Source organism: Diadema setosum, chromosome 11 (assembly GCF_964275005.1).
Source record: "Diadema setosum chromosome 11, eeDiaSeto1, whole genome shotgun sequence".
Taxonomy (NCBI): Eukaryota; Metazoa; Echinodermata; class Echinoidea; order Diadematoida; family Diadematidae; genus Diadema; species Diadema setosum.
Window position 1 is genome coordinate 24,081,892 of NC_092695.1, and position 17,109 is coordinate 24,099,000.

General features: G+C 43.7%; 1 protein-coding gene across 3 annotated transcripts in view; it reads right to left on the bottom strand.

The window, feature by feature from the left end:
- Positions 1-4,159: 4,159 nt before the first annotated feature.
- The window catches only part of LOC140235100 (protein sprouty homolog 2-like), a 69,837-nt gene continuing 56,887 nt past the window's right edge, over positions 4,160-17,109 (bottom strand). For 2 of the 3 annotated variants that reach the window (XM_072315135.1, XM_072315138.1), the window contains exon 2: positions 4,160-5,781. In XM_072315135.1, the coding sequence (XP_072171236.1) occupies positions 4,939-5,781 (843 nt within the window). In that variant the 3' untranslated portion in view covers positions 4,160-4,938. Of the gene's footprint in view, positions 5,782-14,820; positions 15,118-17,109 lie in introns of those variants that run through there. The other variant, XM_072315136.1, reaches the window with a different exon arrangement.

The window sequence follows — 17,109 nt, forward strand, 5'->3', positions numbered from 1 at the left end:
AAATCGTCTGAATTTTTCATGAAAGCGCTAAGACGTGCAAAAGATACTAAGAGTCAATCGACAACCATAACTTCTTGTTCTGGGTGATGTGTATTTACCTCTACATGGGTCAAGAAGTTGTGTAAGCGACGGTGTCATTTGTTGAGAAACGCGGTCTGAGAATCCAGACTGGGCCAACAGAGGACGAGGTAATGAACTTGAGCACGCACAGTACTCCACAGTTAGCTCGGGACCCCTCCGGCTGCCTTTCCAGTGGAGTTCATTGTCGATTTGCCGGCGAGTGCTGGGGCACGGCTTTGCTTCCCACAATATACAACAGGCTACGGCCTAGGACTTCTCGTCATTCGCGGCGCAATGGTTTTATTGCTTGTTATTGTTAGGATAATGTACATACAAAGGACCAAATCGGCGACAGAGATTTTAACTTAAAAAGGGCCAAGAGAGCGAGAGAGGAAGAGAAAGATGTTATATGATGGCTTAAAAGAAAACGAATTATTGGGGGGGGGGTTACTATTATACGAAACGGAGAAAACGGGAGTCGAGGAATTCTGCTTGAATGGTGATCAGGCTAAGAAAAGGAAATGGGTATTTTATTTGAGCTGTGTTACCAAGTTTGGGGGTCGTGGGGTTACAGAGATATGAAGACCAGATACCACAGGAGGTCGGTCATCGAAAATCGAGAGACGAAGGAAAACTGAATGAATCATTTCATCAAATTTTGTAGATTGGACTCGCATATAGGGCCCACAAATGATACATAAGGAGGATTTCTTTACTTTCTTTATAACATCGCTTCATAATATATGTATGATCAATGTGACAATCGGACTACTAGTATCATAATGATCACATGTTACAAAATTATGCACGAGCCAAAGGGTAAGGGTTCAAATCATATGTTACGTGTTTTGCACCTGTTTGGGACCAATTTTCTTTGAAATTTTGAGTCCTTATTTTGTTTTAAGCAAATTGCAAGTGAAATATCGCTGTAAAACATTTTGAAAACGACAAACTTTTTGACAAACTACCAAAACACAGAATGTTGTCCGCAACAATGAATTTCTCGAATTTTTATATAGGCCTATGTTGTTGATGGCATATTATAAAGATTATTGCATAGGGGATATTCATACGGATAGGGGCAGAAGAATCATGGGTTTGGTTTGATTCGGGGTAGATGAATCCTTTTCTTACGGTAGGCTGTATTACTTCGGTGTAGCCTAAATAGGGATCAGATCGTACGGATTTAGACGAAACAAGATTAAAACTGAAAGGATTAGACCAAATAACAGCAATGGCACGTCGTGACTCACACGAAGTGTACATGCATGAAGCTTGCCAACCCTCACACACAAATTCTTCTCTCTGTTAGGTTTCATTCAATTAAAAAACTTCCAGTGATTTGCGTTAACCTCATTCGAGAGAAGAAAAAAAAAACTCTTCGAATTCTGTACAAGAAAAGCAAGCTAGGGGCGTCTATTCCCGCTTTGTGGCAGTCTCTTTCTGGACGGTTAAATATCAGCAATGAAGCAAATCGCGGTACCCAGAGAAAAGTGAAAAAGAGTTTGTGCAGGCGAAACGCTGAAGGGGTGTCTTTCTGCTTCTCTCTTTCTCTCTCTCTCTCTTCCTCTCCTTTATTTTTCTCTCTCTTAGATTTTAATGGGGTGCTTGCCAAGTGGAAACGGCGGGGTATACCGGAAAAAGAACGGCATAAGCAAGCGGCTGGAACAATAGGGCTTGGTAGCTCTGACGGTGCGCCAAGCTGATGGGATGAATGGGCCGAGAGAGGAAACTCGAAGTCGAGAGCTGAAACGCCAGGGAGAGAGGGGCGATGTACATGTTGAAGTGGTTACGGGTATCTACGAAGGTCGATGGAAGCAAGCGACGGTGTGAGCCCCCTGTGTGAAGGTGTGTTTGTATGTACATTTGTATTGGTGTGTGTTCCGGAGGAGCACGAGTGTTGCTGGTGTGTGTGCGTGTGTGAGTGGGTATATTGTGCGTGTGTGTGTGTTTGTGTGTGTGTGGTGCACGACGTACTTCCTATACTGGGAAGCAAGCTCCAGGATCAAACAGGAGGGCCAAGGGTCAAACGAAAAACTGCACTCGGCAAATGCGCAAATTTCGGCAAATTGCAATTCAGGGTTGTGAAAAAGAGGGGACAGAATAGGGAAAAGGCAAGGAAGAAACAGTAGAAGGGAAGGAAAAAATCTAGAGGCGATAGGATGTTTGTAGTGGGGGACAGTGATAATATATCACACATGGCGAGGCGCTTGGCTAGGTTTTCTGGTCTGGCCAATTCAGCAGATACACAAAGCTAACTCCTGTTTTATAGTCCCGAGTACTGTACCATGTGGTGTGGCGCATACTCGTATACTAGTAATGCTCAGTTCGCTGATTGCATGCTGTAAACGAATACGAGCTGTACACAGTTCTGCGACTTCGCAGAGAGAATGGAGTTGGGATGTAAAGCCTGCGTTTGGCTATGCCTTGAGAGTTACGTAATAATGTCGATTCCCCAACCAACTGAATAACACTCCCTCCGAGCTCCCACTCCTTGTTTCGTGTCTCGGATAATATATATAAGCAGGAAGGTGAGCAGTTCAGACAGAGATGTGTATCTTCCACCTCCCGACAGTCATTTCCAAAAATTCGAAAAAAAGGATACTCGAGTTTGGACTGAATTGGAGATACTGCACCAACTACTGAGAACCCCGCCATCGGGTTAGCAATGATGATGATAATTCTGGAGTTTGTATCACCAAGAAAGCCATTAAAATTTAGAGCGGAAGGAACGGTGGTGTAAAAGCAATCTAAATCCTTAAATTGCATATAAAATGTGCAGTCGACAACCGACACTGCATGCAATTTTTAAGTAATAACAGCGTTGACGGGGTCGAAAGGCGGGGGAGGTATAGCCGATTTTGTTCGTTTGTACCGCAAATCGCCAAGATATTAGGCTTTGTCGATGCGTCAATACAAACTGCGTTTTCCCTCTTACAATTCACAGCACAATGACGTTTGAAAGTAGTTAACTGACGGGTTGACTGTAAATTCAGATCCGTAAGAGGTATCATACTATCTAGGCGTACGTAGAGGCCTGAGTTGAATCCCAAAATATATGCGACCAGAAAATGTCCGTTTACTTTTATCCCCATCTCTCTCTCTCTTTCACTCTCTTTCTTCCTCTTGTGATCAAACACTTCAGAAACACTCAAGAAGGAACACGGTCCTGAAGGCAAAAGGGAACTCGCGCCCAAAAGCGTCATCTTGCTCTATTTACACAACACATACAATGACTAACACACACACACACACACACACACACACACACACACACACATTGGACACACAATGTACGTCACTACACATAGCAGCCGCCATTTTCTTTTCTCTTTCTGTTGGGCAGAGGATACGGATGGTGTTGTGCTATGGTGTAAAGTGCGACCAAAGATAAGCAAGCGTACGCTTAGGCAAATACCACCTGGCTAACAAGCACTCACGCCAGCCACACCGAGTGTAGTGCGAGCAATCATAGATAGGGATTGTGACCCCATTGAGGAGCGTGGTCAGTCTACCACAAATGGGTAAAAGAAATGAAGATGTGGTGGCAAGAGCATTGGGTCCCTACGGTGACCTTTGATGGCCTTCCGGTACGGTGCGCAAGCGCAAGAAATTCGGAAGTTTGACCTTGCAAATGGAAACACAGCGCTCTCCCCCACACAGTCTGGATGTACCTCAATTTCGAGAGACTTCAAATCAAGCGAATGAAGGGGTGTGATACCCTCACCCTCTGCCAATGAAAAAAAAAATCTTCACAGTTCGAATGCAAGAAGTCAACGAGGTTCATAATATCGGGGCCCCACATTACTACACACTTGGAGATTAATATGCACAATATAATTTCATATACCCTTCCACAATCTTTTGAGATATACACATACCGTAATTCAAATGTACATCAGAAGATTAAATAGTGATGTAGTAATATGTCTTTGGAGTAATAAAAAAAAAGAAACAAAAAGAAAAAAGAAAAAAAAGAGCAGTATTTCTTCTAAGTAATATTGTCTGTTACCATCAACAGTATGACTTAATTTTGTAAAGTAATAGTAACAAAACATTTACAGAAAAGCTTTTCTTAGTTACTTTCGTATTTGAAGCTTTAGAATAGATTTAACATGTAGCACACTACATCATTATTTTCAGAGAACATCTGTAGTGGCTTACCTATGTCATAATTGCACCTATTTCGAGATACATCCCAACCAAATCTCTCGCCCAAGAATTAGTGGCCACCTGAGGCATGGTATAGAGATGAGATGTTTTCAGAAGGGAACAGCAACCAGCGTAAGGGATGTAGTGTCCCTTGCACCCTGTTCACTCACTGCAAAATCCTGACCCTCAAGACGGGCCGGGACGTCGCAGATGACTTACAGGTAGCCTTCCGCTTACACCATGATGGGCGTGTCCTTACAACGTCCCCTTCCCAGTTGAATTGAGTGGTTCCTCCGTTTCCCTGTGAGTACACTGCGAAAGCTGGGGTGACGCTTCCTCCGTCCTGGCCACGACGGCTCTCTGAACCTCACCTCACAGGAACTGTCCGGTGGTCAATGGTTACCTTATCCAGCCACGACTCCAAGTCCTGACGAATCACGGGTGGCAAAGCGACTGCAAGAGATGGTGGCGCATTCATCCAGACACCACTCCGACGACGACGAGAGTTCCAGTATCGAGGTACAATCCCTCCTCGAACATCCGGTACTGTTGCTGCGAACATCGGCGACGTCGTCGTTATATCCACAAGATAGGATGCCAGGATCATCCAGAGGGTGGAGTGCATGACTCTTGGGTCGGCCATCTTGGCTTCAGTTTTACCCGTCATTGTGCTCGAACAACACAAAGCAGGCTTTCATTCACTCAGCTGCTCGGCTGGTCCCACTCTCATAAGGCGCTGTACACTTCACTCGTCTCCCAATGGCTACACTCACATCCCCGTCTTCCCTGAGAGTAACATTGTCTGTAGGCCTCGATTGCCCCTCGTCCTGGCAGGTAACAACATAAGCAAGGCAAGACTAGGGTTAATACACTCAAACAAGTCCACCTAGCACAGCGTCGATGCGGTCTGCACGAACACGGGTCGTCCGTGCAGTACGCGTATTCCCTGTCCGATTCTCTTGCACAGTGATAGAATAAGCTTTGCACGCAACATAAGCAGGTGCAGCAGTCAAGTACACTTTCAGGAGAACACGCGCACCGACCGTTGCAACACCACGCCTCAGGAAGTCGGTTGCTTCTCCTGCACTTCTCACACCGACAATACCCACATTGAGGACAGGGAAAGGGATCCTTGCTCAGTGTATTGTCACTGGTACTATGCAACTCCGTGTCGGGGGTAGTGGCGATCACTTCCCTCTTGTCGTCCTTGGGTTTGATAACTTTGAGCACTTTTGCTTTCCCCTTAGGATCGCTGACCACTATGAGATCAGTCCTCGAAGGTTCGCTGCCCTCATCACCGGAATTCTCACTGGACAGCGAATTCGGCGACTCATTGTTGTTTCGACCGTTTAGTCTATCGGTGTTGGGGTCGACGTAATCGTTGGGCCTCGCTTCATCTCCAGTGGCAGTTCGCAGGGAGCGGAGGTTCCGACTACGCCAGCCTGGTGGGAGAAGGGTAGGGCGTGTCACTGCCGGCAAGCCGAGAACAGACGAAGGCTGCCGTACTACCAAGTCTCCACCATCTTGGGCCATGGATGTAACATGAGGCAACCCAGTACGCCATAAACTCTGTGGATAAAGCAGAAATAGAAAATATGGCTTTAAAGATATGCACACCTTCCACTACATCGAAATAGACAGAAACTAACAGACATCACCCTGCAAAGTGCATCGGGCAAATGACATTTGGTCTACAGATAAAATATGGAACACACGTGGGTACATAGGCAAACACATTCCCCATTGAACAAAGTGTACTCGTATCCAACTCGATATCTTGATCTCGCTGTTTTTAAACCTAATTATCTTCCCCAAATATTGCAAACACAACAAAACTCATAAAAAACATCACATTCATGCACCCTGGCCTAAACTCTGAAACGGGGTCTGATGTTTGATGGGTAGAAAGGGATTTAGGCCCGCGGCACTGTTTATAGTAGGTATCTGTCATATATTCTTCGGCCCGTTTTGAATACCAATGAAGTTTGAGAGCTGTCCGTTCGTTCCTCTCAGAAAATTCCTGAGATTCCATGGATTAGTGACCGATAAGTGCTCGGTCAACAAGAAGGGAACTGACCAGCAGAATCCTACTCGCATGCACTAGAGATAAATGTTGCCAAGAGAAAGAGCCTGATAAACGTGCAACCGCAATGGGTCCTTGAGGTAGAAGGAAGAGGTGACAGCAATGATCGTATTCTTGATTTCACGGACAGGTTGAGGTTAGTGCAAACCGCTCTGGACACGGACAGGTTGAGGTTTAGTGCAAACCGCTCTGGACACGATGTCTCCATGGTGACCGAATGTACAGTAACCAAAATAATCCATGCAATCATTCTATTAAATACACCAACCTCGTGATTGAATGCCAACGAACTAGGCCAACTTTTCATTCTGCATCACACGGCAATACTCTCGAGGACAACGAGAAATGTAAAACTGCCCAAGATATTGTCCCATTGAAACACGATGCCCACGATATACAGTGTACATGTAGTAACCGTATTCAATACAACGCTAATGACTGCTTCAATACACGGATTTGGAAGATTCTTACAACTCGATTAAAAAATAACAAAATTCCGTGTCTGCAAGGAACACGTCATTGCAAACGTATTCCTCACAGCTGCATTTACCGACGATATAGAACATAAATCATATTGTCAGCAACATTGTTTGGGTCATGTACCTGGGGTCATGACAGAGTTTCCGTAGATACCGTCACAGAAAATCGTCCTTTAATTTTCAGTCAGTGAACCATGCATCTGAGCCTTGTCTTTATAGTCAAAGTACATATTTTTATGCACAGAAGTGATCCCTTTCACAAATTTGAGGTTACAGCCTCTGTGTGTGTGTGTGTGTTTGTGTTACCTTTGTGCTGAGAATGACTTCTCATAACCGTAACCCGCAATCATGCGATGCTAAACGGTTGAAGCGTGGTATCCATGTTCCAATAACGTGATCTTTTCTTTTCTTAAACATATCATAACAGATCCACGACGAAGTGAAGATGGCGCGTAGGAGGTCTCAGTTATAGGCCTAGGGTCGGATTTCATTCTTTGTACATGACACAATTGACGTTCAATAATCTTTTCAATAGTGCCCAATATCGAATATTACCAAAATTTTCGTCGCTTTTTAACGATTTGAAGGTGGAAATGCCTCAAATCATTTTTTTTTTCGCATTCAGATTAAAAGTGCATGTTGAACCACTTCCGGCTCAGCATCGTCCACAAAAATTCCACGTCTCTCTCCTTTTTTTTTTTTTTTTTTTTTTAAATCCTGTCATCCACACACACACACATACACAGGAACGCACAAAGAGAATCACATTAACATTCGGAATGAATTTTGTGCTACGAATATCATTTACATATGGGTGATTTTTTTCCCGATAAAACTCCACAATATGATCATATAATGGCTGCGTATTCTCCTTTGCTGTTTTACAAAATGAGTTTTGGGGGTGTTTCATCAATTTAGTCAGCGCTGACAAGTTGTCAGTCTCTGACAATTTCTGCAAAATCCTTGGTTTTGATAGGTTGAGATGCTCTCGTCTCTGACTGTTACTATGGTTATTGTCAGACATACTGTATTATAACATCTTTTGTAACAATTCAAAATCATCACTAAAGAAAGACGACACGTGGGAGATAGAATTTAGTCAGTTAAGGTAAAAAAAAAGGTACACTTGTATGATTTTTTAGTGCATAAAAGATGGGGTCTGATAACAATTTTTTTAGGGGGGGGGGCTGAAAAGTCGAGGAGAAACTCCTCCTCCTCATCTAGAAATACAGCTGGACAAGAGGAGCCAAACTTCAGTTTCGCGGTCTTGGATGATGCTTCTTCCTGTAGGCCCTACATGTATATCACGGCCATTTGGCTATTCGCTTATCACTCGACATAAACGAGGCGTTTGTTGTGGAACGCTGCGCTGCACAAAGAAATGGGAAAAACAGATAGGTGGGAGAGACTCTATAAATGTAATATGTGTGTGTGTGTGTGTGTGTGTGCGTGTGTGTGTGTGCGTGTGTGTGTGTGCGTGTGCATACTGTGGGAGAGACTACGGAAAGTTACGCGCGCTTCACGAGATGTGACTTCTGGATCGCCTGCCATCGCCCCGGGCGATGTTCGTGTGATAAATGTCGCTCAAATTACATGTACGAATAGAAAAAATACGCAGGTCGGTCTTCTAGGGTTCGAGCGGAAATAAAAACTCTAAATATTTCCTGCGCACGAGTCCGTGTCAGAGAGACCTATGGAGGCTCGGGAGAGAGAGAGAGGGAGGGAGAGAATATGCTTGGGGTAGGGAGGGGAAATGGTAAGAAGAGGGAGGGGCAAGGAACATTAAACAACAATAGAACGACTGAATGGGAAAGCAATAATACGATCTCTCTGGAACACCGTTGTGAAGTTATCATTATTTTTTTTTCTCTCATCAGGAGTTGGTCATGGTAGACTGGAGACCCAATGATCAGATTCGTGCGAAGGAAAATTCATTTTCATTCAAAGGCAGTGTGCTACTCAGAGGAGCTTGGACAAATTTAAGCATAATTGCTTCACCACCATAATCGTAATCATTTAAAAATGTACAATATGGAAAAAAAAAAAGAATCACGACGGGGGTGTACAGTGTAATGCAACACCATAATAAATGTCTGGATGGAGTTGGTATCAATTACCCCTATGTGAATCCTACACAGCAATCGAGTGAAAACTTTGATACTTTGGCAGTGGAGTCCTACTGGCACAGTTGTCGAGAGAAAAACATTTATATTAGTGCATTTTCCCACCATGTTGCCGCCGGGTAATCATTCAGATTTTGGAAAAGTGTTGAAGTCATCGACGTGTATTCCAACATGCAACATTACAACGAGACGATACACGTCATTGCCGAATACCATCGTTTAATATATGCCTAGCTGTGTTGAAATGTCATCTATCACCTCTCCATGAGAAAATATCCGCGTCCTAAAGTTTGTTGCTTAAGGAATGAGAGTGAGACCGACGTCCTTTTTTCTTTATTAATTTTTCGACGGGATTGAATCGGAGCCTACAATGATGCTCATGCAATGGCAGTAATAATATCGGATGCGGGGAGAAACAAGAAATGGCATACACTCAAATCAGCCTGATGCGCTTTTTTTCTTTCACGAGTAAATCTCATGGCGGTCTTGGCTTCTCGCTCGGCGGGCCAGGTGCGGCCATAAACCACGACCAGTATCCGCAGCACCTGTTTGGTGAGGACTTCGCCAAATCGCCTCTGTGGCAAGCCGACATTCCCTGTCCAAGGCCAGCGAGGAATAGAATCTCCCGACAGATTTTCACTTCCAATACTCCAAACCGATCACAGTGTCAAGAGCCTCGCACACTGATGCCAAGGTTAGCTTCTTTCTTTCTTCTTCAATTTTTTTTTTTTTTTTGGGGGGGGGGGGGGTGGGTGGGGATGGTCTGGGTGCACTCTCTTGGAACAAGACTGGTTCAACTGCCGTATTGGGAGAGGGCAAACAAGGAGGGAAACGTGCTGCCGGTTTGGAAAATAGGGTTGAGCAATACATAAGAAAACAAAACAAAAACAGAAAACAAGCGTATTCTTTTAGAATGTAATTTACAAAGAAATCAAAAGTGCACACTTAACTATACGAGAGAGATCCGCGATGTCGACAAATTGCGCGTAATCAAGAAGGTCACTCAAAGAAATTACACTTTCACGGAGCTACCAAACATTTTAAATATCAATGTCAAGGGAGGTTTCTACAGACTCGAGAGCCATCAGGGAGATATTTGTTCGTTTATACATGATTCTTATCAAGCGAAAGCAATTGTCAAGATATCCTGTCATTTAAGATATGGAGAGATTCAAGTTTTTCGGCAGCTCTACTTTCTTCAGTCTCTAAATGGTGACAGCGCAGAAGCTCATCTGTTCCAGCATTGTACTCTGGAGGGAAAAAGTCTGATAAGGCAAGCAGATCCGAAACAATACACAAGGAACCCACTCACAAAATAGATCTACAAGCATTCCCACGCTGCTCCTTGCCTATACATTCTCGGACGAGTGCGTTCGGCATAGCTAATTGGGTACCTCACACGATAAGGTATTGTTTCAGCTTTCAATTCACCGGATATCATACAACAAAAGGATTGAAGGCGGCATTCCAGCTGTTTAGAACGCGGGCATTCATCTCGTTTTCCGCGTATCGACCGGCAACCCCGACCCAGGCACAAGCCCTTGGTCGAGAGGGCCATGATGTTTGAACCGTTCTATAAAACCCTCCCTGGTCATTGTCGACGAACAATGAAGGCAATCAATAGTGTTGTAGGGTTCCTCTCTCTTCCCCCCTTTCCTGTTCGGAGGAACAAGATCGGAGAGCGTCGAATCAAGGTGAATTCCCGTCACAATGGGGCAGCGTTCTCCTGTCAAACGGCCTGCCATCAAGGGCCCTTAATCGCTTGGACGTCTGACGGACCGTTTAGTCCCGCTCAATAATGGATTTATAGAGTCTTTAAAAGAGTTTTTCTTCCACTCCCCCAACAATGAATGGACAAGAATCCATAGTGCGATACAGCTCTAAGAAATTGCTCTCAGTTAATCCTCCAGCACGGCGGGGAGACCCATAGAGGTGATTGTTTGTCCCCCAGTTCAGCTTCACTCTGCGAATGCATCAAGACTAAAAATGCCTGCCTTACTAATTACAATAAACCCAATCCTATGAATGCGATTTACCACGTCTGTTTACATCACTCGCCGGTTTGTGCCTCATGCAGTTGATTAATAATACATGAGAGGGAATGGTGTGATAGCTCCCGCATACACACACAGCCATGTTACGTCACAATTTCGACAAAAAGAGTTATTACACTTCTACCATTATCAGTCACATTGCTCCACTCCATAAGTTACCTATACGTCGAGCGCCCCCCCCCCCCCCCCATTGGCGTAGATACCATGATGTCGCATTAATTAATCATAACGAGTTCAGCGATAGATGAAATGTCAAATACCAATTCATGAGTTCCACAAATCTTGATATTATAACGCTCTGATGACAGACACTTCCAACATGGAATATGCAATGTCACTAAATGGGTGATCTAGTATTGCACACAAAATGGCTGCAAGTTAAACCTTAAGATAAGGCAAAGAGTAATCAAAGAGTTAAGGGATGAACTTCCATGTTAATCAATATATCATCTATTGTAGCGCGCTGTTCAAAATATCATGTAAAAAGATATCAATTATTTGAGCAGCTCTGGAACGTGATGCCATACATTCTTTCTCACACTGTTACCGACAACATAAATTTGGGAACGAGACGTTCACAAAATCAAGATAGGTCTTCTCATGGAATTATTACAAGGTGTGTGATATCTCCTTGATGAAACCTCATAAAGGTACCAACATGATACTATGATATCATTTGATAGTACACGCGTAGTTCAAGTTCAAAAAACACTGCAACGCTATGGCAGTGAGCCAACACATAGGAATCTCATTGATATATATATATATATATATATATAAACAACTATCAGGTTACATTCAATAATTGATTCATGTTAAACAAGGATTTATCCTGCGAGTTTACATGTCACGAAAACAGGAGCCATAATAATCCAGACAGAGTTCATGCTACAACGCTTCCCACATACAAGATAACCTGTCAACGGTTGCCTGCATGAATACGACACCACCTTCACTGCAGACTGGAGTCTACTGTTATGACTGTGGAGAAAGTAATCGGACAATAATAATAATTAAAAAAAAAATAGTGCCGATATAATAATGAATCTCATGTCGACAGGGCCTTTCCACACGCACTCTTACTAGAAGGTTTTCAGTCGTTGTTTCAAACGATTTATCTATTTCTTTTTATTAAATCCGGACGGATATACTTGTGTGATGGTTTGTTCGCTAAATGATTCTAATTGTTATCATCTCTCAGATAATGCTTGAGAACGTTTTCACTTCATCCGCCATCATCTCCCTTAAGTTGACTGCCCTACTTTGGCAAAAGGAAGCAAGTGACATACCATCCGAATTTGAGTTATTGATGTTTTCATAATTCACATAATGAGCTCTTCTTCCAAGCCAAATTCCATGCAGAGACACTCATCCTACTAATGTTAGATAAGACATCATGATAGTCCATTGACATCAGTGTAAATGACAGACACATTTTGCTCTTTTACGAGAAATGTCACTTTTGTCACTTGCTTCCTTTTGCCAAAGTCGGGCAGTTGAGGACAAGATGATTTTGCTGTAACACACATTTCCCATAGACACCTGCCCGAGTATTCTCAGGACTAGTCTTTATTGGGTTAAGATAGACGGTCACGGTCATGTACGTCTGAGAGGATTTAACATTTCGAGGTGCACCTGTCAAACTGTATAAATGGAAATACATGTAGATTATCAAGAAGGACGTGTCATTCTGTTGAGCAACTGTCGGCAAAATTATCGCAATAATTATGTTCACCGCTGTAGAGCAAAACACGTACAGTATTGCAAACCTTCAAGCCGTTTGACATGATGCGTGTACAAATCAGAATGGGTCACAGAAGCTAAGCGTCGGTGCAAGAAGGTGATAAGGACATCTCCATCAAAGTCATGACATGAAAGATAAGCAACACCATGTTATTGCGGTGGAGATATTGAGTACGCTTGATGTCACACGCACACACATGTACACTGTCTGTACATAATTTTTAAAATAAGTGCGGGGTTGGGAAATGGATAACAAGATAATACAATGTGCCATGCTCCTACATGATAGCTGCTGCTTCTCCTTCTATATCTTCCCCTTCTTCTTGGTTTGCCCACGTCCTTCACTTTTGAAGGTTATTATTGTATCAGAAGAATCATTTGCCAGGCATGACTATTGGGGATGATGTTGAATGCTGCCACGACCGGTGAAAGGATGCACACTCACATAATTAGACTCATTGCTACAGTGTATATCTTTAACAGATGCTCAACTGCAGCACTAGCACATGACTAGGTCAGGAATATTATTTGCGTGAAAGCGCGCATTAGGATATCAAAGCAAAATTAGGCACATCGCGTATACATGGAATATATAAACAGCGCCTAGAATACAAAATTCGCCTTTTCAACAACATATTCACTTCCAGTGAAGCAACATCAACATACCGCCGAATTTTTCTCATACATCTGAGGCAGAGAGCAGAGGTTGTAAACTGCCGCACTCTTCGGATGAACTCTGTCTAAACATCATGTCAAAAGGTCCCGAGAGTTTCCGGAGCAATAGTAATCTGACACACACACAAAAGAAAAAAAAAAACTATATAGCTCTGAATTTATAAACCCACATTATCAGCACCTTAAAAAGTCTATATTTCTTACATTATTCTTAGGTCTGGACGAATCGCATAACTCGAGAATTTGCCTCTACTGACCCACTACTATACTCCATGATACCTAGTAGAGAATAGGATGAAAGTTGCCAACGTGTTCATTTCAGGGCTTTCACTGTCCTAATCCGACGCAGAACGGAGAAGGCATGGCCATGGGCCGGGAGGAGTATAGCGGTGATATAAAATGGAGCCACGTGCACAGCGGCGCATTTTGATAGGACGGAACCCCCAAGGGGAACCGGAATATGGCATCGCCGCCGATTTACGATCACCTATGGGGGTTTTCAGCTGCTGCGGACAACCACAGAAACCCAGGAGAATTAAGGTGTGTAACGAAGGTGGGGGGGGGGGGGGACGTGGTAGAGTATGAGCGGAGATGAAATGAGAGTGCGAGGGAGGGGAGAGAGAGGAGAGAAGAAGATCTTACGCACGTAAACATTCATCATCCATCTGAACGTTGATGTATACGAAAATGTTCACTCGTTCACACTCATCTGCTTGATGCCGTGTGCAGTACAAAACGGCCTTGTAAAAAGACGCAGTGTGCACTATATGAATGTTACCCACAAAACATCGCACCGGGACGGCCTTGAAGAGATGAAATCAGTTATGATTTGCATCAAGTTTTCAACAATGCTTCAGCACTCACAGCAAAGATGTTAATTACAAATTCACAGCAGCTACGTACCCATATCCCCCGTTAACATTACACCTGGTTAAAAAATCTGACAATATTTCCACTTCGAGGCTTGATAATTTAAAGCGACTTATCACTCACAAACGTTACTTGCATCATTGTGCATTATTGCTTATCGTGTGACCAGCATCAAGAGGGCTGAGGATTTACTTCGAATAATAAGTCAGGCAGATAACACACTATCAACAAACACAGCACACAGGGCTGAACTGGTGATGGTTGCCCAATGTTGCAGGCTAGAGTAAAACAATATTCACCCTACGAAAACCAGGCTCCAATACTACATCGTCCCAATCCGTCCGAGTTAATTCTCGGCAGGCCTGAACAAAAAATAAATCTACAACTGAGCTTGTGCTGGTTGGTGCACCTGCAGAGCCAGCTAAGCTGCACAAGGCAGTCTTCCCAAGCTTTGTAAGCTGTTGGTACACACACGCTAATAGCACGGTAAAGTCCTTCTGTGACAAAACAGCGCCGCAGATCGCTCACGCTCCGCGTGAACACAGAGGGATAACGTCGGCGGAGAGCTGCCGTATACTCACGCTTCTATCTCGCTATTCCGGGATGAATATCCGAGCACATTCGCCATTCATGTCCTCCTGTAGTCATCACCTCGGTAACTTGGTTCTTGATATCCGATACATAAAATATTCCACAGCAGGCACACAAGGCGGGCACGGCAAATGCGAAGAAATAATTCCAGTAAACGGTTCCGAAAGCGACCCTACCAGCCCAGCAGTGCAGTGCGGTCGTGCTTGCGAGTGGCTGTCCTATTACACTGCTTCGCTCAAGGGAACGGAGCGGAAATTGCCAGTTCCTGTATACGGTGGTACGGGCCAAGTGCTATAATACTCCGTATGCTTTATTTACCCGTGCACGGGGGCCCCCAGAATCCCTTTTTTACCCACCACTCCGAGATACCCCTCGCAGTTCGCCTGCTCTCAAGTCACGGCTAACACTCCGTTCATATGCAAATGTAGGGGCGTGCTCCGGGGACGACGGTATTCTTCGTAGGGGTGGGCAGGTTTCGCGCGGTGAAAATCTCGGAGCATGCGGGATTACCATTCGCATACCAGCTAATCAAGCGATTTCCGGTTTGAAACAATACCCCTCTGGTTGTGTATTTCCCCATCGATTCGAAACCTGTGCATCTGGTACGGCTTTACGAACTTGGTCGTGAAGTTCCGCCTCTCTGCGACTTGATGACGGGAGATAATATCCGGTGTGGCGATCACCCTCCGAAGTAGACGAATCGGCGAAACAGGGATCTCCCCCTCACATCCATGATCGATCAGTCCAGGCCTCGGACGGATGGTAGGATACGAATGATTTGCGACGCGTAATCTCCCGGGGATCAGACATTTCCGGTGTTATCGAAGTTCCGCTTCTCTACCCCGTTTATCAAAAACAAACGCTGGCCATGTAATCATGTTTACCATCAGTCACTCTGGCGGGCCTCATCCCCAGCTCGCTGGCAAGGCGAGAGAGCTCGACGGCGTGCAGCGGTCACGGAAGAAGGAAGGCCCGGAAGGAGAGTACTATGAATGACTGAGTGTAAGATTCTCGGTGAAATGCAGCTAGAGAAAGATGCACATAACCCAACACGACTCTGTTCTTTCTGCACAACCGTTGCAGAGTAACATCAAATGGAAAAGAAACCATTCCATGTACAATCTCTGGACAATTATATTGTAATATTATAAAGACTTACTCTATCTTCTCTGAAATCAGAATGAAACTAAAATTGACATACAAGAAACAAGAATCGATTCCCCTTTTGTTTTGTGCGGCAAATCTCAACAAACAAAAATTATATACCGTCCAAAAGGAATCATGTCATTGGTGACAAGTACGCATGTGACAATGAGCCATCTCATGCACACATTTTCTGGAAAGATATGATCTTTCCTCGATACATGTACTCAGTTGGTTAGGTACGTACTTCACTCGTTTTTCAAAGCGACGTAAAACCAAATGCTCAAACCTGTCCGACATAACACTTTTTTTTTTCATGGAATTCATGGTTAAACAAAGAATGAACTTGCGCAGACCAGTGATCAGAAAGGATAGCATCCATTTCATCGCTTTGTACTTAAGAGTACCATCAATAAACATTTATTATTGCCAAATACGAGGCCTTTTAATACTGGGGTCTTGTTGCTGTCAGATGGCTGTACAGGCAAGCAGGAGGATAACATGAATAATCATTACATCACAGCTGTTTACTTCAGTGAATTTGAAAACCAACACGCCTGTTATAGTAAATGAAATTTTCTCTTGCTCATGGGCAAAGTTGCACTATGAAATGGCCTATTATATCATAATTTTGTTGTAATGCATGTACACATACATTGTAATTCACTAAGAGTGGAAGCAAATCATTCAAAGGGAGAAAAACAGCAGAAAACCAGACTCCAGTACAATGTATAATAGCATACAATAATTTTCATTCCGAAAGAACATCCTTCATATCCTAAATATTTCGTAATAATCAATGCATTCGAATTCTATGTATACATGTCTTCAGAATATCATCATCTTTTTCCTGCCTTTGCTGAAGCTCGACAGACATTCTAACAATGAAATGCACGCAAATCTGTATTATTCTGGGCAGGAGCAATTGCCACTGACATGCTTATTGTCAGTCTGAAGTAAATATAGGGAACATGTCACTACTATACGAGGGGTTGAAATAGTAAAATATTAAACGCTTACCCGGTACAGGTTGAAAGATGAACAATAGGCCCTATTGACCTCAAAAGTGGCTACATATTTTTGCCTGTCGTGATTCAAAGGAGACATCTGGATAATTTTCAGACTTTTGCACTTGA